The sequence below is a fragment of the Macaca mulatta genome, chromosome 1 (genome assembly GCF_049350105.2).
Source record: "Macaca mulatta isolate MMU2019108-1 chromosome 1, T2T-MMU8v2.0, whole genome shotgun sequence".
NCBI classification, from domain to species: Eukaryota; Metazoa; Chordata; class Mammalia; order Primates; family Cercopithecidae; genus Macaca; species Macaca mulatta.
Genome location: NC_133406.1, coordinates 175,803,053 through 175,826,066, shown reverse-complemented (window position 1 = coordinate 175,826,066; position 23,014 = coordinate 175,803,053). Strand labels below are relative to the sequence as shown.

The following is a 23,014-nucleotide window of genomic DNA, read 5'->3' as shown; positions in this document are numbered from 1 at the left end:
TGACCTCATTACCTTCCAAAGGCCCCACCTTCTAAGACCATCACATTGAGGCTTAGCATTTCAACATATGAATTCTGGGGAGACTTAAACATTCAGTTCATAGTCGTAGCCATCCCAGTGGTTGTGAAGTGGTATCTCATTGTGGTTTTGATTTGCATTTCCCTAATGATTAGTGATGCTGAGCATTTTTGTGTGTGTTTATTAGTCATCTGTATATTTTCTTTGGAGAAATGTCTATTAAAGTTTTTGCCCATTTTAAATCAGGTTCGTTTTTATTGTCATTGTTGAGTTTTTGGGAGTTTTCTATATACAGTTGACCCTAGAAAACACAGGTTTTAACTGCACAGGTCCACTTATACTTGGATATTTTCCAAGAAATATAGTGGGAAATTTTTTGGAAATTTAAAAAGTTTGAAAAAACTCACAAATGAACCCCATAGCCTAGAAATATTGAAAAATTAAGAAAAAGTTATATATGTCATGAATGCATAAAATATATGTAGATATTAGTCTAGTTTGTAATTTGCTACCATAATATATACTCAAACCTATTATTAAAAAGTTAAAATTTAGCATACATGACATACATACTTACAGACAGTACATGGCACCATTCAGTCAAAAGAAATGTAAACCAAAATAAAGATGCAGTATTAAATCATAACTGCATAAAATTAACTGTAGTATATACTGTACTACTGTGATAATTTTGTACCTACTTCCTGTTGCTATTGAGATGAGCTCAAGTGTTGAGAGTATCCACTTAAAATGCTGTGTGTTGCTAATCATCTCCATGTGAGCCATTCATCTCTCCAGTAAATTGCTTATTGCAGTAAAAAGTGATGTCTCATCATGCTTGCATATTTTTCATCATGATTAGTGCAATACCATAAACCTTGAATAACACCTATGATCCATAAAAATGCCACTAGTGGTACTAGAAGGGCTCTCAAGAAGCAGTGTCATGACATTATAAGAAAAAGTCGAATTGCTTGATGAATACCACAGATTGAGGTCTGTAGCTGCTGTTGTCCACCATTTCAGACAGATCCATATTGTAAACAAATGACATAATTTATGGTATTGATAAATATTACAGTACTGTAAATGTTTTTCTCTTATGGTTTTCTTAATATTTTCTTTTCTCCACCTTTAATGTAAAAAAAACAGTGTATAACATATGTAACATGCAAAATACATGTTAATTGTTTGCTATTGGTAAGGCTTCTAGTTAACAGTAGGCTATTAGTAGTTAAGTTTTTGGGTAGTCAAGGGTTATACATAGATTTTTCCACTATGTAGGGGGTTGGCACTACTAACCCCCATGTTGTTTCAAGGGTCAACTGTACTAGAATCCTTACACCTAACTAATTACATTAAAATATACTGATGTACATTTTGAAGAAATGTGTGTTTCTAGCACCATCTAAATGTGGAGTTGGAGTTTATTAAACTCATTTATTTTGTTTGACATTATATTTAGTACCAGAGGTAAATAAGCTTTGCTTTTGTTATTTGGTCATAAAATATAAAATAAAACTCTCAATAAAAATATTGATAACAGGCCAGGCGCAGTGGGTCACGCCTGTCATCCCAGCACTTTGGGAGGCCAAACTGGGGGCATCACTAAGGTCAGGAGTTCGAGACCAGCCTGGCCAACATGGTGAAACCCCATCTCTACAAAAAATATTAAAAAATTAGCCAGGTGTGGTGGTGCGGCTCTGTAATCCCAGCTACTCAGGAAGCAGAAGCAGGAGAATCGCTTGAACCCGGGAGGTGGAGGTTTCCATGAGCTGAGATTGCACCATCGCACTCCAACCTGGGCAATAGAGTGAGATTCCATCTCAAAAAAAAAAAAAAAAAAAAAAGGTAGATAAATAGATAAACAGTATTTCTGGAAAAGAGATATGGAATTTAGTTTTTCTTGTGAAGATGAATTCTTTCCTGGTTCAAGTGAGAAGATTGTACAAGATATCCTTTCATTCTCTTTTAGTTCTAAAGTTCTATGGCTCTAGAATAGTTTTTTTAAAAACCTAATTGAACAACTAATAGCAGGTGAAATGTGATAGTTTTAGTCAACATCCATAGATATTTCATAAGTACACTAGATGTATTGAAAAATAAGTATTTCTGTGTTCTTCATTTTTATTTTCATGTTCTTCTCATTAAGTACCCCCTCCTTTGTTTTTGTTAAATAGGCTGCCTCTAAGAATCAGACTTCACTCTTGGGAGAACCACCAAAAGAAATTCGGCTCAGTAAAAATCCATACTTGAATTTGGCAAGTGTGTTACCTAGTGTGTGCTTATCATGTAAGTAGGGGCTCAGTATTCTTGTTGTGGAGTTTTATTGAATACTTTACATAATAAGTTTTACTTTAATTTTTGACTTAATGGAAGCAAATAATACCTATTGGCCAAATTATAGGCCTAAATTATTCTTTAAATTAAAATAGTAATTAAAACTAAGACACTCAAAATGTGTGCTATTTTATTTAAGGAAAACATTACAACTCATAGAGAATCATTTTTCTTAACCAGAAGTTTAAACCTATAAGTAATCTTATATATCTTGAGTGTTTGAATACTCCCAAAATGTATGAGCTACCAATAATTGGTAGAAGTGGAATTCTCATTCACTTTTTGGAGGAACCCCTCAAGCCTTCAATTACTATAAATCAGCTATTCATTCAAATGTCATTTTAAGAGAAAATCACAAATGTGATATGCTCCAGGCACAAGGATGTTCACTGCATCATTGGTTGTAAATAGTGGGAAAACTGGAAAATACTTAATATTTGTCAATAGGGGAATGCTAAAATAGTTCATCATATAATTGAATACTGTGCAACTTTTTTTTATAATTGAGGGATATTTATGTGTACTGATATGAGATGAACTCTAAAGCATATTTTGGCAAATATATGCATAAAATTATTCCATTTGTGTTTATTTAAAGTTATAAATCCTTACATGTATATACTTGAGTGTGCAAATGCATGAAATAAAACTAAAAAAGTAAATTCTAAACTATTACCTCTGGGAAGAATAATAGGATTAAATAAAAAGAGATGAAAGATGAATTTCATTTTTAATATATATCCTCTGTATTTTATGAAATATCCTTGAACCCAAACATTAATTTGTAATTTTTTTTGAGCTGGAAAAAAATGTTAAGTGCACTTCTAGTATAACTGTTACATATTGATCTGGTCTGAAAATTGATGGTGACAATTATTACATTTATAAGAACGGTTTACATTTTTTATACCTTGTTTTACAGACTAGACACACACGCACACACACTCACACACACACACACACACACACGTTTTGTTTTTTTGAGACAAGGTCTCTGTCGCCCAGGCTGGAGTGCTGTGGTGTGATCTTGGCTTACTGCAGCCTCCACCTCCTGGGCTCAAGTGATCCTCCTACCTCAGCCTCCCGAGTAGCTGGGACTACAGGCATGTGCCACCATGCCCAGCTAATTTTTTGGGGTTTTTTTGTGTGTTTTTTTGGGTTTTTTTCTGTGAGACAGAGTCTTGCTCTGTCACCCAGGCTGGAGTGCAATGGCACCATCTCGGCTCCTTGCAACCTCCACTTCCTGGGTTCAAGCAATTCTTAAGTCTCAGCCTCCCAAGTAGCTGGTATTACTGTCATGCACCACCATTCATTCCTGGCAAATTTTTATATTTTTAGTATTTTTTTGTAGAGACGGGGTTTCACCATGTCACCCAAGCCAGTCTCGAACTCCTGGGCTCAGGCAGTCCTCCCACTTTAGCCTCTCAAAGTGCTGGAATTACAGGCATGAGCCACTATGCCCGGCCAGACATACATGTTTTTTAACCTTTCCACCAAAATTATTTACCCATGGGACAGGTGTCCATTTTAAGTTGTTTCAAATGAATGAGACAGTATTATATACTGTGTTTTCCCGGGGGAAAATATATCTAGTTATATGTTGGCAAATTAAAATTTTGTTCTATTTGATAATATGCGGTTATAATTTATAATTTATAATAAAATATAATTTATGTGTATAATATAATTTATAATTTGTAAAACAATTTATAATAAAATAATTTGTTTAAAATAACCTAAATAAAATAAATGTATAATAAAATAACCTAAATAAAATAAACTTGTTGATTCTGCCTTTAGCCCCTGCAAGTAAAACCACTCTTCATAAGACTGGAATTGCAAGCAGCATTCTGGATGCAATCTCTCAGGGAAATGAATCACAACACACATTGGAAAAGTGCATTGCTTATTCTCCACCTTTTGGTGATTACGCACAGGTAAATAATTCCCAGGTTCTGATGATACACAGAAAAATTGGTTCAACTATATATTGAGTTCACTGAATATGAAATTGTGGTTCCTATATTATTAACACAGGAAAATCAAATTGCACTGATCTATGTATTTCTTACTCATCATTTGAAATTTGGGAATGTGTTCAAGACATTATTTAGTATCATTTTGCACTAGATATTTACCTCTCATTGTTTACCTAGTGGTTGGCAAATTACAGCCCATAGACCAAATCTAGCCCACCACCTGGTTTTGTAAATAAATTTGTATTGTAACACAGCCATGTCCATTCATTAACATATTGTCTATGGTACTGACATGCTATAATAAAAGAGTTGAGTGATGACAACAGAGACTATGTGGCCTGCAAGATTAAATATTTACTATCTGGTTCTTTATAGAAAAATGCTGCTAATCTTTGGTTTGCACTAGTATAGACCTGAGAAACCCAAGGGAATGCCTCTGTTCTTCTCCACTGTTTGTAGATGTAGAAAGATGATCATATTTACAGACACTATTGTGCTAACTTCTAAGCCAGTCAATCAATAACATAAAAGTATTATGTTCATAAGATATCCTGTGTCATTACTTAAATATGTCAGTTTTGCTTTGGCCCTTCTTCAGCTTACTCTTAGCGGTGTACGCTGAGTATATATCATGTTAGCCCTGTGTGATTATGGAATCATAAGAGTCTTATAATTATCAGTTCTGACTCTTACTGTCCTAGAACAGCCAGCTTCTTCTCAGCTCTATCCTGTTCGTTGGAGCCTTGTCTCCACTTGGATTTCCTTGGAGCAGCTCTGTGTTTGCCTGACCTGTCTCTAATAAACTTAGAAAAGAAAACCACTTAGAACAATTGACGCCTGATTATGCCTTTTTAATAGAGTACTAGAAATAACCCAAGTTCTGTAAAAATGGTGCAGCAGGATATTAGTGAAACATATGACATATCTTATATACCTGGGACAAGATGGGAAAATATGGGTTGGGTAGATGATGTAATTAGGTGACAGTATATCTGTATTTAGAGAACAGTGATCACAAATTGCTGCAATCTGAAAGCATTCTCTTACATTGATTCATAAGACTCATCTTCAGTCCTTTATTAGATAACATTTGAAGTAATGACTTAGATAAAGACATTAATTGGAAAATTTATAAGATATAGTCCTGTACAATTCCAATTTGTTTCTTTTCAAGAAACAAACTTTTTATAAACAGAAGCACAATAAATTTTTTAAAAATTCATTAAATACGTATTTAAGCTTTAAAAATTTTTTGAACTTACCTTTTCTTTTATTTCTTTTTAAATTTGCCTTTTTCTTAGCAGTTTTGCTTGTTAGATTACTATGATTTATTATATACTTATATACATAGAAAGACTTTCTCATTCACACATGGAGAAATTCTGGAATAATGATGCCTTTTTCATTGCTGTATGTCTTCCTGCCTCCACACTTGCTTGCCCAGAGATATGGTGGGGGAATGAATCCTCCGTGCACTGTTCAGTGTCTCCTTTGACAGTCCCTGCTTCTTGCGCACGCTTGTTCATAAAATGGGATTTGTTCTGTCTCTCATGTTCTTTCTTCCTTATAAACTTAATTAAATGTTACTAATGGAACATTAAAGTAAATGGAATTTAACTAATGGAACTAAAGTAACTATTATAGAAAAAGGTAGTCGTGTATTAGGAATTCCTTCCACTATTACCACTGCTGGGATGAAGGAAGAAGTCTAAGGGAAAGGAACCAAAAGTGTTTGTTTTCTTTTTAACACTTGCTATATGCTTTGTGACGTAAGTGATTACTATTTCTAACAACCTTGTGAGATTTAAATGACCGCCTTCATGATACAAGTGGAGAAGCATGAAGGGGTAAATAATCTCTCCAAGTTCATACAGTTGGTAAGTGATTTCTTGATTCCAAAGGCCACATTATTTATACCATTGAGAAGTTTCTTCAGGCTTCGAAGTAATATCTGAGAGAAACTGTGTGGGCTGCTCTGCTTATGAATTAGGAGAGATGAATATGTCAAGGCATAGAGGGACAAAATAATCTTTATCTTCAATAAAACTATCAGATTTAAAAACCTAATTGGCATTTCCAGTATTGATGATGTTGCTTGTATCATACTATTTCCCTACAGATAACCATTATTAGAACTGGACTAAATATAAATGAAAACCAACTACTTGAAAGCACTAGAGAATGAATGACCAAAAGCAGGCGGAAATGCGAGAATTATTCCTTAAAACAGGATAACATCACTGTATGATATTTGTGTTTCTATAGCTTTTTGCCTGATACTACTCCCTAGATGGAGAAAGCTGCAGTCTCACCAGCTTAAGGAGTCAGATGACAGAGTTCAGGACCGTTAGCAAGGATGTTAAGTGAAGGGGGAAATTGTGGAAAAGAGGGGGTTGCATAAGAAGGAGCCTCAAAATCTGTGTGTCAACTTAACCCGAATACAGTTGGCTGGCCCCTAAACTGTGTTTGTATGAGGGAAACTCCAAGGGACCTGGTAGAAAACAGCTGAAAGGCTAAAAGAACTGAGAAGAGATTCAACTCCTCTCCAGTGCAGAGGAGACAGAGTTTGGAGTTTGAGTTCAGCAAAGTTAACTCCTTCTAGAACAGAAATCAACATTCATCAGAGGAAGATAATAGAATCTGTAGCCTCTACAATATATTATAGTAATCAATATGTCCAGTAGAACAAAATTACTAGATAGTTGAAGAAGCAAGAAAATGTGACTCACAATTAAGAGAAAAAGTAGAAACTGACCCCAAGGTGACCCAGATGTTGGTCTTGTAGACAATAACCACAAAACAGCTATTATAAATATGTTTAGGAACTTAAAAGAAAATAAAGTAATAATGAACAGATATGGAATCTCTGCCAAGAGATATAAACTAAAAAATAACAACTTTGGAACTGAAAACTATAGTATCTGAAATAAATACACTGGATGGGCATAGCAGAAGATTGGAGAGGCCAGGAAAAAAGGTTCGGTTAACATGAAGACAACTCAATCTGAAGAACACAAAGAAAAGAGATTTTTAAAAGCCCAGCGGAACATATCCTCAGGGACCTGAGGGAAAATATAAAGCAGTCTAAAATGCATGTAAATGGAGTCCTGGGAGAAGAAGAGAAAGATAATGGGGCACACATTATTTGAAAAAATAATGGTCAAACATTTTCCAGATTTGCTTCAAAAAACTTACAGATCTAACAGGCTCGGAGGTCCTCCTGCATAGCAGGATAAATAAAAGGAAATTTTTACCTAGGCACATTATAGTTAGTATGCTGAAAACTATAGTTATAAAGAGATAATCTTGAGAGCAACCAGATAAAAACAATGCACATTATCTTAAGACAGGTTTCTCAATCTTGGTACTATTAACATTTAGGGCTGGATGATTCTCTCTTAAGTGGGAAGGGCTATTCTGTGCTTGTAGGAGATTTGGCAACATCCTTGTCCTCTAACCCCTAGATTGCCCCCACCAGCACACACACCATTGAGAACCACTGGGTTAAGGCAACAGTAAACATGCAGGTGACTAAAAAAGATTATATATTTTCTCTTAATTTATTTAAAAGCAAAAATTTTAACATATAGGGTTTATAATGTATATAGATATAGTATATTTGATAGCAATAGTGTAAAGCACAATAAGGTAAATGAAATTATGGTTTTGGGGTTATGTTTTACATGAAGTACATCAAAAGTAACTCTAAGTAGGCTGTGATAAGTTGTGGAACGCATATTGTAATCCATACAGCAACCATTAAAAAATTATACAAAGAGATATAGCTAAAACATGAACAGTTTAATTACAATGAAATTATAAAAACATTTGATTAAGCCAAAATATGCCATGAAAGACAAAAACAACTAAGTCTAATAAAAACAAATATCCGAGTGGTAAACCTAAATTGAACAGTAGTTATAATTCTATCAAATGAAAACAGCCTGCATTATAACAAATTTTCTTTTCTAATATTTAAAAATTTTTAAGTTTAGGTTTGGGGGTACACGTGAAGGTTTATTACATAGCTAAACACGTGTCACAGGGGTTTTTTGTGCATATTATTTCATCACCCAGGTATTAAGCCCAGTATCCAATAGTTATCTTTTCTACTGCTCTCCCTCCTCCCACCCTCCACCGTTATGTAGACAGCAGTCTGTTGTTTCCTTCTTTGTGTTCATAAGTTCTTATCATTTAGCTCCCACTTACGAGTGAGAACGTGTGGTATTTGGTTTTCTGTTCCTGCATTAGTTTGCTAAGGATAAAAGCTTCCAACTCTATCCATGTTCCCACAAAAGACATGATCTCGTTCTTTTTTATGGCTGCATAGTTTTCCATAGTGTATATGTACCAAATATCCAGCCTGTCACTGATGGGCATTTAGGTTGATTCTTTGTCTTTGCTATTGTGGATAGTGCTGCAGTGAACATTTGTGTGCATGTGTATTTATGATAGAATAATTTATATTACTCTGGGTATATACGCAGTAATGGGATTGCTAGGTCCAATGGTAATTCTGTTTTTAGCTCTTTGAGATTTTGCTACACTACTTGCCACAATGGTTGAACTAATTTACATTCCCACCAACAGTGTATTAGTGTTCCCTTTTCTCCACAACCTCACCAGCATCTGCTATTTTTTGACATTTTAGTAATGGCCAATTCTGACTAGTATGAGATGGTATCTCATTGTGGTTTTGATTTGCATTTCTCTAATGATCAGTGATATTGAACTTTTTTTCATATACTTGTTGGCCGCATATATGTCTTCTTTTGAGAAGTGTCTGTTTATGTCCTTTGCCTACTTTTTAATGGGGTTGTTTGCTTTTTTCTTGTAAATTTAAGTTCCTTATAAATGCAGGATATTAGCCCTTTGTCAGATGTATAGTTTGGAAAAATTTTCTCCTATTCTATAGGTTCTCTGTTTACTCTGTTGATAGTTTCTTTTGCTTGCAGAGGCTCTTAAATTTAATTAGATCCCACTTGTCAATTTTTGCTCTTACTGCAATTGCTTCTGGTGTCTTGTCATGAAATCTTTGCCCGTTCCTATGTCCAACGAACGATATTGCACTAAAACCTCCAGTAAAATGTTGAATAGAAGCAGTAGAAGTATATATTTATGCCTTGTTGAAACTCTGTTGGAACAGGCACATAGACCAATGGAAAAGAATAGAGAGCCCAGAAATAAGGCTGGACATCTGCAACCATCTGGTCTTCGACAAAGTTGACAAAAGCAATGGGGTAAAGACTCCCTATTCAATAAAAGGTGCGGGGATAACTGGCTAGCCATATGGAGAAGATTAAAGCCAGACCTCTTCCTTACACCATAGACAAAAATCAGCTCAAGATGGATTAAAGACTTAAATGTAAAACACAAAATTATAAAAACCCTGGAAGACAACCTAGGCAATACCATCCTGGACACAGGAACACACAAAGATTTTATGACAAAGTATGACCCATACACAAAGGGAAAAGTAATTAATAGAAACTGTCCGTAAGGAAGTGCAAACACTGGACTTACTAAACAAAGATTTAAAATATTTTCAAAGAATTAAAGAGAGCCACGTTTCAGGAACTTTTAAAAAGTATGAGAGGCCAGGTGCGGTGGCTCACGCCTGTAATCCCAGCACTTTGGGAGGCCGAGGCGCGCAGATCGAGGTCAGGAGATCGAGACCATCCTGGCTAATATGGTGAGACCCCATCTCTACTAAAAATACAAAAAATTAGCCGGGCGTGGTGGCCGGCGCCTGTAGTCCCAGCTACTTGGGAGGCTGAGGCAGGAGAATGGCGTGAACCTGGGAGGCAGAGCTTGCAGTGAGCCGAGATTGTGCCACTGCACTCCAGCCTGGGCGACAGAGTAAGACTCCTTCTCAAAAACAAACAAACAAAAAAGCGAAAGTATGAGAACAACACCTCATCACATAGAGAATATCAATAAAGAGAGAAATTATTTTTAAAAATCAAATAGAAATTCTATATTTGAAAAGTATGGTAACAAATGAAAAATTTACTATAGCACAGCAGCAGATTGGAGCAGGAAGAAGACTCGACAAACTTGGAATGTAGGTCAATTGAAATGATCCTGTCTGAGAAACTGAAGGAAAAGAGAATGAAGAAAAATGAACTATAACAATGTAGGCAAGGATGCGGAGAAATGGGAATCCTCATTCAGTGCTAGGGGTTGGTGGGATATAAAATGGTGCAGCTGCTTTGGAAGAGTGTGGCAGTTTGTCAAATGTTAAAGAATTACCAGATGGCCCCAGGATTTGACTCCTAGGTATATCCAAGAGGATTGAAAATGTGTGTCTATACACAAATGTGTACATGCATTGGCACAGCAGCAGCATTCATAACAGCCAAAAAGGAAAACAACCCAAATGTCAGTCTAGTGATGAATGAATAAACAGAATGTGGTAATATCCACGTGATGGAACATTACTCATCCATAGAAAGGAATGGAGTACTGATCCATGCTACAACATTGGCGAACCTTGTGAACATTACGCTAAGTGAAATATGCCAGACAAAAAGTACACATATGATATTCCATTTATATGAAATATCCAGAATAGGCAAATCCATAGAGAATGTAAGTAGATAGTGGTTACTGGGGGCTGGAGGAAGGAGGAGTTAGGGAGTGTGATTAACAGGATTTTTTGGGGGAGGGGAGAGTGATAAAAATACTCTAGAATTCAATTGTGGTGATAGTTGTTCACAAGTTGGTGAACCTTGTGAATCAACAAATTTTGGACTCTTTAAAAAATAAGCTTCAACTGTACTAAACAGAGAATAGCATTTTCATTTAGTGTTTTAGAGATCCTAAAAGTAGCTAGTTATAAGCAAACAGATCAGATCCATTTTTCAAGATCTAGGTCTAATTAGAAATAAGTTTTAAATGCACTACCCCTTCCATTTCTCTAGTTAGTTGTATAGAATTGCCATTGAGCTGTAGTTACTAATTTTCTCAAAGACTGTATGTCTTCAGTATTTGAACTGTGATTGAGAAAACTTAAATCAGAAATAAATTATTTAAAAATTTGTAGTATACATTGTAGCAGTGATAATAGCATTATAGTCAGCTATGTAAACCTGTCAATATGAATGTACAAATTGAGTTTGAAATTTCAGATTCTGAGGTCCATCTATGTCAAATGGTTGGGAGAAACCTACCTTAAAAGAGAAGCTTTTAAGCCACTTTATTAAATGTCTATTAAACACCTAAATCTAACATCTAATTATAATTTATCAAAGACAAAACATTTCACCCTTCCCCTTTAATTAAAATAGGTAAAATAGGTCAAAATATATCTTAAGCGTCTTTCCAGTTTGATGTAGTCGTTAGTCTCAATAATGTAAAAAAAATGTAAGAGTTTTTTCAGCTGTTTAATACGACTGCTTACGTTGTGAATTTTTTTTTTTTTTTCTTTTTGAGACAGAGTCTTGCTCTGTCGCCCAGGCTGGAGTACAATGGCACAATCTCAGCTCACTGCAACCTCCACCTCCTGGGTTCAAGTGATTCTCCTGCCTCAGCCTCCTGAGTAGCTGGGATTACAGGTGCCCACCACCATGCCCAGCTAATTTTTGTATTTTTAGTAGAGATGGGGTTTCACCACGTTGACCAGGCTGGTCTTGAACTCCTGACCTCAAGTGATCTGCCTGCCTTGGTCTCCCAAAGTGCTAGGATTACAGGCCTGTGCCACTGCACCTGGCCTGATTTTGATTTTTCATTTGACAGTTGCCATACGTGGCAGTTGTCCAGCATGCAGCACAGCAGTGTTATCTGCTTGCACAGTGTGTTCTTGTGTTGCCCTGATTCCAGGGATCTCCCCTGCCAGGAGGCTGACTGCCTTGTTCCAGGGAATCAACCACAGAATATATGATGAGATGATGTGATGAGGGAAGAGGAAAGAAAAATGAACAAAAGACCTGGAAAATGCTTGGTCCTTTCATACAGAGCCGAATGCTGCCACCCAGTGGTCAAACAATGCAGGCCAACTTGCCAAAAAGTACATTATATTATGTAATGAATGCTGTGTGGATTTTTGTATGGACCGTGATAGATCCGAATCTTGTGACAAACACCTATCATACAAAATATGTTTTAAAACATAAGCCCACATTAAACAGCAATTATGGGAGCACAGGTTATCTATATATTAACCCTAGACAATAAGTTGGAAAGTACTTTTAAAAAGTGATTTTGGTTAAAAACTGGAATTAAGGAAAGCAAGCTATTGAAATGTATTTTGGCTGGGCGCGGTGGCTCATGCTTATAATTCCGGCACTTTGGGAGGCTGAGGTGGGTGGATCACCTAAGGTCAGGAGTTCAAGACCAACCTGGCCAACATGGGGAAACCCTCTCTCTACAGAAAATACAAAAAATTAGCCAGGTGTGGTGGTGCACGCTTGTAATCCCAGCTACTCAGGAGGCTGAGGCAGGAGAATCGCTTGAGCCCAGGAGGCAGAGGCTGCAGTGAGCTGAGATCCCGCCATTGCACTCCAGCCTGGGCAGCAGAGCAAGACCCTGTCTCCAAAAAAAAAAAAAAAATTAGTGCTGTGCAATACCTTTTTGGGGATGAATCGTTAAATCCAATGTTAGGACTTAACCATTATTCATATGAAGAAAAGTAGCTGAGAGGCAAACATGAATATGAACATTGGAAACATTTATGTATGTATATATGAGACAGAGACATTTTTTATTAGTTATATCATTAATGTCACAGAATGAAGCATATTGATTTTGAAACATTTTTAACAATGGGAGAAAGTTGTATTTTTAAATAAAATTTTAAAAATGTTTAATGCAGAAATGATAATAAAATTAATTCATGTTTCTGTAGGTCTGAAATCTAAAAGCTGGACTTGAAGCTATAAGAAAGGGACATTAGGGGCTTGATTCAGACCTCAGGAGAACTAGTGCAGTCCAATTTTGGTTCTCCATATACCTGACTCCACTGAAGAGACAAGACTTAGAAAAGGTGAAGTGGAGCTGAAGGTAAGGGTGAGACTGAGGAGTCCTAGAGGCAGAATTTTCTGAAAACAAATTTCATTTTGTATTTAAAGGACTACCTGCTAAATGCTTATATTCTTTTCAGAAGAACAACAATAATAAATACCTTTAATTGGACTGATAGCAGATGAGCCTAATGGAATTCACTGTTGACATTAACATATCCCAAAGGAATCTTCTAAGGGATAGTCAAGATTCCCCTTTCCCCAATTCTTATGAGAGCTATGAAAACTAGCCACCAGTTCAATTATTGACATGAGCTTAAAAATTGAGCTTAAGATACATTGTAAGTAGTAAACTGGCAGTCAGCAAATGATATGGTGACATTCTGTTTCTGCATTCACTTGGAAATGAATGGGATAAAAGAAAGTCTACATTTATATGAAAATAAAAAGATTTGCTTTAATAAAAGAAAATTTTTTTTAAATCTAAGATAAAATAGCAACTGCATAGAGAATGGGTTTCATAGTAGATGTGTGCAAAAGATTAGATTGGTGAGCAACAGTTAAAAGAGCCAACTAATTTGAAATTCTAACAAGAGGGCAGCTGCCCAAAGTGAGAAGCACATTAATCTTTGCTTTGGTAGGCTCTAGTAGATTATGGTGTCCAGTTTTGCCATGCCAGAGTGTCAGAAACCATAGCCTATGACTATTCACTGAAGGAATTGGGAATGCATGCTTAGAAAATATTTTTTGAAAGGTATTCATTTACTCATTCAACCAGTATATACTGAATGTCTACTATATGACAGGACTGTTCTAGGCACTAGGGGTATGGCAATGAACAAAACATCAAAATTCTTATAAGAATGGAACTTACATTTAGGGAAAAAAATTAGTAAAAGGAATAGTGATCGCTGTAGAGAAAATAAGGTGAAGGCTAAAGAGTGTCTGGGAAGACTTGGAGTTTAAATACGTGGTCAAGGAAGGGTTCATTGTAAAACTGATTCTTGGGCAAAGATCAGAGCTTTAGGGAGTGTGCCACATGAGTATCTATGTAAAAGTGCGTTCCAGGGACAGGGAACAGCAAGTGCAGGGGTTCTGAGGCAGAAACATGCTTGGTCTGTTAAAGGAACAGCAAGCAACCTTTAGGGCAGAAGAGGAGTGAGCAAAGTGGAGAATAGGAGATGAAGTCACAGTGGGGTGGGGGAGGCAGAGCACACAGACAGTTTGTGACCTTTTAGGCCCTTGTAAGGACTTTGGCTTTTACTCTAAGATAGAAAGCCACTGGAATGTTTTGAGTATAGGGATAATTGACTGTATTTATAGTTTAACATGTCTAGCTGCTGTGTTAAATAATGAATGTAGAACATAGCAGGGTCAGTTAGGAAGCTGCTGTGGTACAATTCAAGTAAAAACACTGACTTGGACAAGCCTGGAAGCAGCAGAGGCAGTGATATGTGGCTGGGCTGGAGACATTTTTTGGAAGGTGGAGTCAATGGGGTATACGAGGGTAAGAGAGGAACCAAGGCCTCAAGAGTTTTGGCCTAGAAAAATGAATTTGTTACTGATTGAGATGGGCAAGACTGTGTGGGTGGAGCAAGTTTTATGGGTACGTTTTAGATGTTAGATCCCTAAGTGAAGATGTTCCCGTATTGGTGTTCATTATACAAGTCTGGAGGTGAGGGGAGAGTTATGGGCAGAGGTATATATTTGAGAACCATCACATTCCTGTAAATTGCTATAATTGTGAATTGCATGAAATTGGATGAGATCACCAAGGAAGTGAGGGTAAGTAAAGAGACCAGGAGTCAGTCACTGTGCATCTTAAGATTTCTCTTTCGATTTTGTTTCCTTGGTGAAATAGAAAGCAAAGCATCAGCTGAGAGTGAAGATGAGGGTGTATTGCTGGGGCTTCGAGAAAAGAGAAGGCTTGAAGTAGTCACTTAGGGGAGGGGAGATAAGTGGGCAGGGTAGGGTGGGGATATAGTAGGATTGCCCAGGGGCACGAGAGTGAGGGGCCTCCACTGAAGTTATGCCCATTCTGATAAGGAAGTATTAGACTTGGATTGTACTTCCAAAGTATAGAATGGAACCACTGGGTGCAAACTATTCATAGAGTGGTTTCAGCCAACCCTAAAAAAGACCCTGCTAAAGATGAAGTCCCCTAAAATGACTATTGTGTGTATTTGATTTCCACCTGAATATTAGACTTGTAAAACTAGAATATTACAGTTTCTCTCAAGGTCTTCCTTTTGTTTAGTATTCAAAGCATAAATGCTTATCAAAATCGTTTTCAGATTTTCTAAGTATACCACTTTGTTCTGTCTCATCTGTAAGTTTCATGCTAAATTTTAAATCAAGTCTTAAATCACATATAATCTGTGTGTGTTTGCTCACATGCATGTGAAGGGAGAAGTTCAATAGCCTCCTGGAGAAACCTAATAATGCCTGTCTCCTTGCCATACTTTTTACGGAGCTGCTTATTAATCTTGCCATATTCCAAGATCAAGGGTATGGTCCTGTTTATAGTCCTTAGCCTGGCATTCCAGCCCTCTATGACTGAGGCCAGCTTCATTTTTCAACCTCATCTGCCACTGCCCTCTTCTGCCTGCCAGCTGCTACCATCACAGGCCTGGCTTTTTTGCCATCTGCCTTTGCACAGGCCCTGCCTTTCTCCTGGAAGGGTCACTGCCTGTCTCCTCATGTCCATATATGACCTCACTTCCAAATCCTAACTCAGATGCCATCTCATCCATGAAATCAGTGCCTGTACCTTTCAAGCCCCCTCCCCCATTTTCCTTGTCTGTAAAAAGCTTTAGCACTTCACTTCTATTTCTCTTTTGTCAAAGTGGAAGTCCCCTTTTAGAATTATGTTTTGCATTCCTCTTCCTTCCCCTCCTAGGATATGAGCTATGGGAGGGCATAGTCCAAGTTTCATTCATCCAGGTAAACCTCATAGCACACAAACTCAGTGCCCACAATAGATCACTTATAAAGGAATGGATGTCTATATCCTGCAAATACAAAATAGAAGGAAAAATATTTGCTAACTTTATATTCTTTCCCTCTTTTGTGTTTTGTGGTGGTGGTGGTGGTGGTGGTGGTTCTTATGTAGGAATTTATTTCTCCCAGAGCACTGAGCTTTGTTTCAAAATTTTAAATCATCATTCCCCATTCACCAGTCCTTAGACTAGAAGTTAGATCTTTGATAGGGCATATCAGAAGGATTACCTTTCTCCCAGTATCACAAGGGCTATAGTGAAACCCATTTTATTTTTTTTTAAGGTTTAAATTTTTAATTGTGATAAAAATATAAAATTACTATTAAATATTTAAGTGTACAGTTTAGTAATGTTCAGTATATTTACATTATTTTGCAACAGATCTCTAGATTTTCATTTTACAAAAAATCTGATAGTAAACTGTACTTTTCCCGCTCTCTCCCTCAGCTCCTGAAGAGAACATCATTTGACTTTCTGTTTTTATAACCGGGACTAACTTTTATATCTCACATTGGTGTAATCATACCATGTCTGTCTCTTTTTGAATGTCTTATTTTACTCAACGTAATGTTTGCAGGCTTTGTCTTCATTGTAAGATGAGTGACACCCACTTTCATTTCCTGTTCTAATATTTTCCTGTGCCGCTCAGTGAAGTTTTTTGCTGATCTCATAGGTCTCAGTTGGTTCTGTGAATGGTGTAGCACCATTGGGAAGCCCTTTGAATAAAAGAATGAAATAAATTTCCTATCTGGCTTCTGACAGTGAAGATGGTATAGAAAGACAGAAACCCAGGCTGCTGCTTTGCTACATGCCAAGACACGAAAGAATAGATAACTACATGGGGAGAAGAATTGGGGAAGGTGGGTGAGAAGAGCAGGAGCATCCCAGATCCCAGAGTGAACTGTCTGCTTCCCTCCCCTAGTCTTTGGAAAATCTATTTATAGAATGGACTGATGACTTATAAGAGGAGGAAAGCTGCTAAAAAGAATTCTTTATACCTGAAGTAAGGTCTGACGGTGTTAGTGGCTGGGGTTCAATGTTCAGAAAGATCACCTACCAGCGAAGGGGCCCTAATGAAGAAGGCAGCTGGAGAGAATGAAGAGGCTGGACACTGGGAGGAAGGGTTTTTGGGGCAGAGGCTCTGCCTAAGAGGTGAGCAAGCTGTTTGGTGCAGCAGCCCTTCTCTAGGGCTGCACCCTTGTCACCATCAACTCAGCTTCGACAACTATCAACTTACGGCGGCCGGTCTCCTTTCATCTATCCTCTCACCTGCTTCCCTTCCAACATATTCCAACACAAACCCCAGATATACTTTACTACTAGGAAAAAAAATGTCGAGGCAGAAATTCAAGCCAGATTCTTTGCCCATCAGCTTCACTCCTTTACACTGGCTTGTGTGAAGATGCTTTGTATTGGCCTGTCCCCACAGTAAGCCACATTGAAATGAAGTACCAGAGGATGCAGTCTGGTCATCCCTCTTCCTAACATGGACCATTGAGAACTACTTTAGCAAGGAGTTGAGAGAGACGTATCATCTGTTCCCTCTGAGGCTGGCTGCACTTTTAAAAATTGTGACTGTTGTTGGTTCAAAAACAACTGCAGTTTTAATTGCAACGTGAGAAGGCTTCTGTGTGCTGCTGGAAGCTTTACTCATCAATCATTTCTAAGTTCTTGCATATTAAGTCACATAATTCTGCTTTGATAAGCTTGTTGCACTTATTTTTGTAAAAGCTAAAACTAAGAGGCATTAAGCTGAGCAGTGCTACACCATCTAATTTACTGTGCTATCACTGTGACCGCTTGTGAGGACATCTGGCCCACTTTCAGGTTAGAATCTCTGGGATGGTGCCTGAAAATCTGCATTTTAATATGCTCACCAGGCGATTATTGTGGAGACCAAAGCTCTTGAGTTTCCCATTGCTCTCTAGAATGCATCATGTTGTTTTCCTTGATGTCATTTGTCAGTTTCTACACCTACTGATTTATTCTCTCACCACTCCTCTTGTCACCAGGCACACTTAACATCTAATTCAATATGCAGCTTGATTGACACTCGGTGTTGATATTCTGATTCCGTGGGTTTAACTAGCTGTGATCAGCAGAAGCAACTGCACGCAGTGCTCTCATTTTTCTTTTCCCAGAATGTTGGGGTTGGGAGTGAAGGTGCTGAGACTGGTTTGTGTCCTGCAGAAGTTCCAAAGGTGATATTGATACAGCAATTAAGGGGTTATGTATTTTTTGATAGTTTGGGTATTTATCCTGTTATTCTGTATTTACCAACTCAAAGTAGAATGCTTTTCTTATATTTCATGAATAAGCCAACTTCAGATTTTAAAACTATCTGCAATTTTATTTTCTCATAGGTGTCATCTTTAAGAAATGAAAAGCGAGGCTCATCATATCTCATCTCTGCCCCAGAAGGTGGTTCAGTGGAATGTGTTGACCAGCATTCTCAGGGCACAGGAGCATATTACATGGAAACTTACTTAAAAAAGAAGCGAGTGTACTGAGTTAAGCTCTCTCCTAATAACCCCCTAAGGTTCTCTGCAGTATCTCTGCTGTTCATCGCTGCCTTAACTTCATTCAAACTAGCCATATCCTTTAAATACGGGTTTATAATTTCCCAGAAGGAACTGTGTTGTGCAGCAGGCAGAAATGCCAAATAAAAAATAGCAATAAGAAAAGACATCAATTGAGGACATTTTCCACTAGAGTCAGATGCATCTTAATCAGTGTGCTAACTTACAATCCATTGGAGAAACTAACAATGTTCCACTATTCCTTGTTTGAGGACTGGGAATAATTCTGACACCATCTATAAAAGTTTGAAGCAATAAATGGGAAGCAGTGTTGTTTCCCGAGCCTTAGAAGAATGAGTTTCTTACAAGCCAATGTGCATTTCAATTTACTTTCCCTAGAAGTAATTGCATTTTTACATTTTTAAGACTTTTCCTAGAACTACAAGGGTGCAAGTACCAAATGTGCTGATGGTAATATTATAAAGATGCTCTACATGCATCTTTACATCTTTAATTGTACTCAATTACACCCACACCAGCCACGCAAAATTAAACCCGGTAAGAGAGTGACAGTGATGTCAAAGGTATCCAGTACTACCGATGCTTTAAGATGTTGTTTACCATTTATACCTTCTGTGAAAAATAGAAGGTATTTTAAGAAAAGTAGCTTTGGCGATCCAATAAAGGGGTTGGCACACTACAGCCTCGGGCCACATTTGGTCTACCACCCGCTTTTGTGCTGCCTGCAAGCTAAGACTAATGTTTACATTTTTAAGTGGTTGGAGAAAAAAGAAAATTTATGACATGAAATTTATATGAATTTGAGATTTCAGTATCCATATATAAAATTTTATTGGGACGTTGCCATGCTCATTCATTTACATGTTGTCTGTGGCACTCCTATGCTACAATGGCAGAACTGATTAGCTTCAACAGACTGTATGGCCTGCAAAGACCATATGGCCTAAAATTTTGACTATCTGGCCATTTATACACAGTGTTTGCTGATCCCTGATCTAATAGCACTAATTCTAATAGCAACTATTCCTTTTAATTCACCTAAAGACAGACCTTTAGCCTTTGAGACAGACTTGTAGGTGGAAAGGACCATGGGTTTCTGTGCTCATTTCATACCATATACTAGTAATGATCTAATGACGGGCCTATTTTGATCACTAAATGCCCTATTTCCACAATATAGTAAAGCAGTCAATACTGCACTTGCTGATGGAGTCTTAAGGAGTCACAGTATTTATAACCACTCTGAGCTAATAAGCTATACCTCACTCTCTGCTCTCTCTCTCACTCTTTGATAGTGTATTAGGATGAAAAATCAGTTATTTAACACAATTTACTTGTGAAAGAAGTTTTATCTTTACGGAATATGACTTTTGACATCACCATTTCTTGAAGACCTTGGTATTAAATGCATGAGAAACCTTTTGCCATCTAGAAATTTCTAAGTTTGTTTATTGTTGTAAGACTGTAATTAATTGATAGGGAATTTGGGATCTCTATCCCGCGCTTTTTGAAATCAGATCATTAAATATCTTGTCACTTTGGGGACTTGTTATTTTTAACTATGATGTGGATATCCTGTTTTAATTATGAAGTCTAGAATTGGTACATATGTTGTATGCTTTGTAAAGAATTTCATTTGGTCTAATTTATTGCATATAGTAGCTTCTGTTGGAAAATGACAGCTACAAAGTTTAAGGTAATTTCTAAGTATACTACCTATAAATAACTGATAAAAATTAGGCATCATCCAGTTATATAGCAGATGACTAATGGGTTTTTCACACCCTGCACTTCTCCTTCCTATTTTCCTGTTGCATTCAGCCTCTTCAGTGCTTAGTCACACCTCCACTATGGTGCAAACAGAAGGAAGGAAAGATGGTGAATTTTGCATCATCAGAGCTGCAAAGTGAAAGCAGGAAGAGGTTGAAGGAAGTAAAACAAAGGTGTCTGGACTATGGCACAGTGGACATGCCATCCATACTGGCCTGCGTCCCATTATCACTGGGCACAATAATGAAGTGCAAATCAAGTGGTGTTAGTAATAAGGACCATAACCCACCCCCTCCTCCCCCCAAAACTATACTGTTATTTTTCTATGTTAGCAAATTGTTTGAAATGCTTTGAAAATGAAATCTTAATATTAAAAGGCATATGCATGTAAAGTCTTTAGTATATTTATTTGTATAAAGAGTAAACAAAGTGCATATAGAGTGGCCACAGGTTTGACACAGAGACCTTGGTGTTGTAGGCTATGAACAAATTTAAATGGCAACTTTATTGCCACCATTGACTCAATCCTGAATTTGGGCTCAACAGGTGAAAAGTAACAATATCAAACAAATACTAAACAGCATAAGATTTTTCAGACTCTTGGTCATAAAGGCCTTAATAGTTCACATTGAATCAGTGACTAAACGTTTTTGATTACCCAGCTACCTCCAAGCAAACTGAAAACTGTCTAGTGGATCCTGAAGTTCATTAGTGCCTCTAGCGGGGTCTTTCCTTTCAAGTGTTGTACCATAGGGTGATGGTAAAAACAGGGATCAACCCTTGTAGATCGGTGGTAAGTATGGAAACACTCTAAGAACAGTGCAGCGTACGTGGTATTCTGACTGGTTGCATACAGCATTCAAAACCAATGCTGGAATAGCTTGCTCCAAAGTGGTAGAGTTATTAAAGGACATACATTGACATTTCTTAAAAGCATGTGTAATAGCATCCAGGCTCTGGGAATGAGTTCTGATTAAAGGTATACTGCTTAGGAAAGCACTGGCACAGGCTTAGTTCTCGAGAATTAACATGCAGCTAATCATCTATTCCACAGCTATCCCCCCATGTAGAACCAGTTTTCTCAAAAATGGGTGCTAGTGGTCACCCAAGGGAACAAGAGCTAAGCCACTGGAGAAACAACTCAAAGTTTTAAGTCCTACTGGTGAGAGAATACAATCATTTTTGTACAGAAACAATATATACTACCTGGTATCTAATATTTTAAGAATGCATGGTCTAGTACTGTATAGATATTGAAATCTGAGGGCTAGGTCCATCAATCTTTATGATTAATGTGCCAGCAAAACATTTCAGATCAGCTGGCAGCAGGGAAAAGCAATCATCTTCAGACATTATTTTGGTCAACTCCTCTTGTTTTCAAAAATCCCCTTTTGGTATGCAGTTGTGACGGTGATCTAGCCAGAGGAAATGGTGGCATATTCTTTCCACAAGGAGGAGTGCTTAAGTGCTTTCAAATATTTTGGTTGTCGTTATGTGTCACTAAGTTACCGGTACCAAATTTAAAGAGGAACTCCTTACTCATATTAAGCACTACAGCATGCCTTATACATGTATATGTACTCAAGTATGAGTTCAATGACTTTTTGGACAGAACACAAACTGTTTTCATTACAAATTTTTAAAAAATGGCTTGGGCATTTGTTGTGGGAGGAGGACTTGATAATCTGTGGAATTTAAATGTTATTCATGCTTATTTTAAAAGTGCTTCAAATCCTTCAATAAGGTTCTGAAAGCTTGTCCGATTGGATGGTTGGAATTCCCAGCATTTCCTCATAAGTTGATAAACCTGTAAAAAGAAAGAAATAACAGTAAAAATGTTAGATTTGGGAACTTTAAAAAATATATAGAAACATCAAGGGTAAGAAAGTAATTTTGGAAATGTAAATGACTTCTCCTTAAAGACCAGAAAAACGAGTGTTTGAACAGTTTAAAACACAGAAAATGGGATACAACTCTAGTTCATAAATAGTATTTTAACATTTGAGAAGCTCAAGGGTTGACTGACTGCAGTAAAATCCAGGTCATTCCTGTAAACCGGTTAGAGAGTGAAGCTGAATCTCAGTTCAGACTTAAACTTTCCAGACTGGCTGCCTCACTCTCTGACTCATACTGTTTAGTGTGTCTTACGCAGTCTCAAGAGTTTTTAGTATTAAAGGGCTCAGTTCACTTAGAAAACTGAATACATACTATAAATGCTACTAATAAGTGGGATAAACTAACTTACACACAAAAAATGCAATTATATATATTTGTCACACTAAGGCTACACCAAAACCTGTCCCTCTGGGGCAAGCAAGTGGATAAAGAGGGGCTGGCTTTTGGAGGGAATCCTTGCTCTGAACCTAACTGGTGGCTATCATCTAGCCCCAAAGGCGCTTTCTCAGTTA

The 23,014-nt window shown here is 37.2% G+C and overlaps 2 protein-coding genes across 22 annotated transcripts in view; one reads left to right on the top strand and one right to left on the bottom strand.

The window, feature by feature from the left end:
• Positions 1-20,998, top strand: part of RAVER2 (ribonucleoprotein, PTB binding 2) — an 86,279-nt gene extending 65,281 nt beyond the window's left edge. For 3 of the 5 annotated variants that reach the window (XM_015141708.3, XM_015141714.3, XM_015141715.3), the window contains exons 10-12: positions 2,199-2,310; positions 4,159-4,295; positions 18,660-20,998. In XM_015141708.3, coding sequence (XP_014997194.2) covers positions 2,199-2,310; positions 4,159-4,295; positions 18,660-18,806 — 396 coding nt within the window. In that variant the 3' untranslated portion in view covers positions 18,807-20,998. Of the gene's footprint in view, positions 1-2,198; positions 2,311-4,158; positions 4,296-13,182; positions 13,338-18,659 lie in introns of all 5 variants that reach the window. The other 2 variants (XR_001445773.3, XR_013401230.1) reach the window with 1 other exon arrangement.
• Positions 20,995-23,014, bottom strand: part of JAK1 (Janus kinase 1) — a 130,884-nt gene continuing 128,864 nt past the window's right edge. For all 17 annotated transcript variants that reach the window (XM_077997875.1, XM_077997883.1, XM_077998188.1 and 14 more), the window contains 1 exon segment: positions 20,995-22,413. In XM_077997875.1, coding sequence (XP_077854001.1) covers positions 22,318-22,413 — 96 coding nt within the window. In that variant the 3' untranslated portion in view covers positions 20,995-22,317.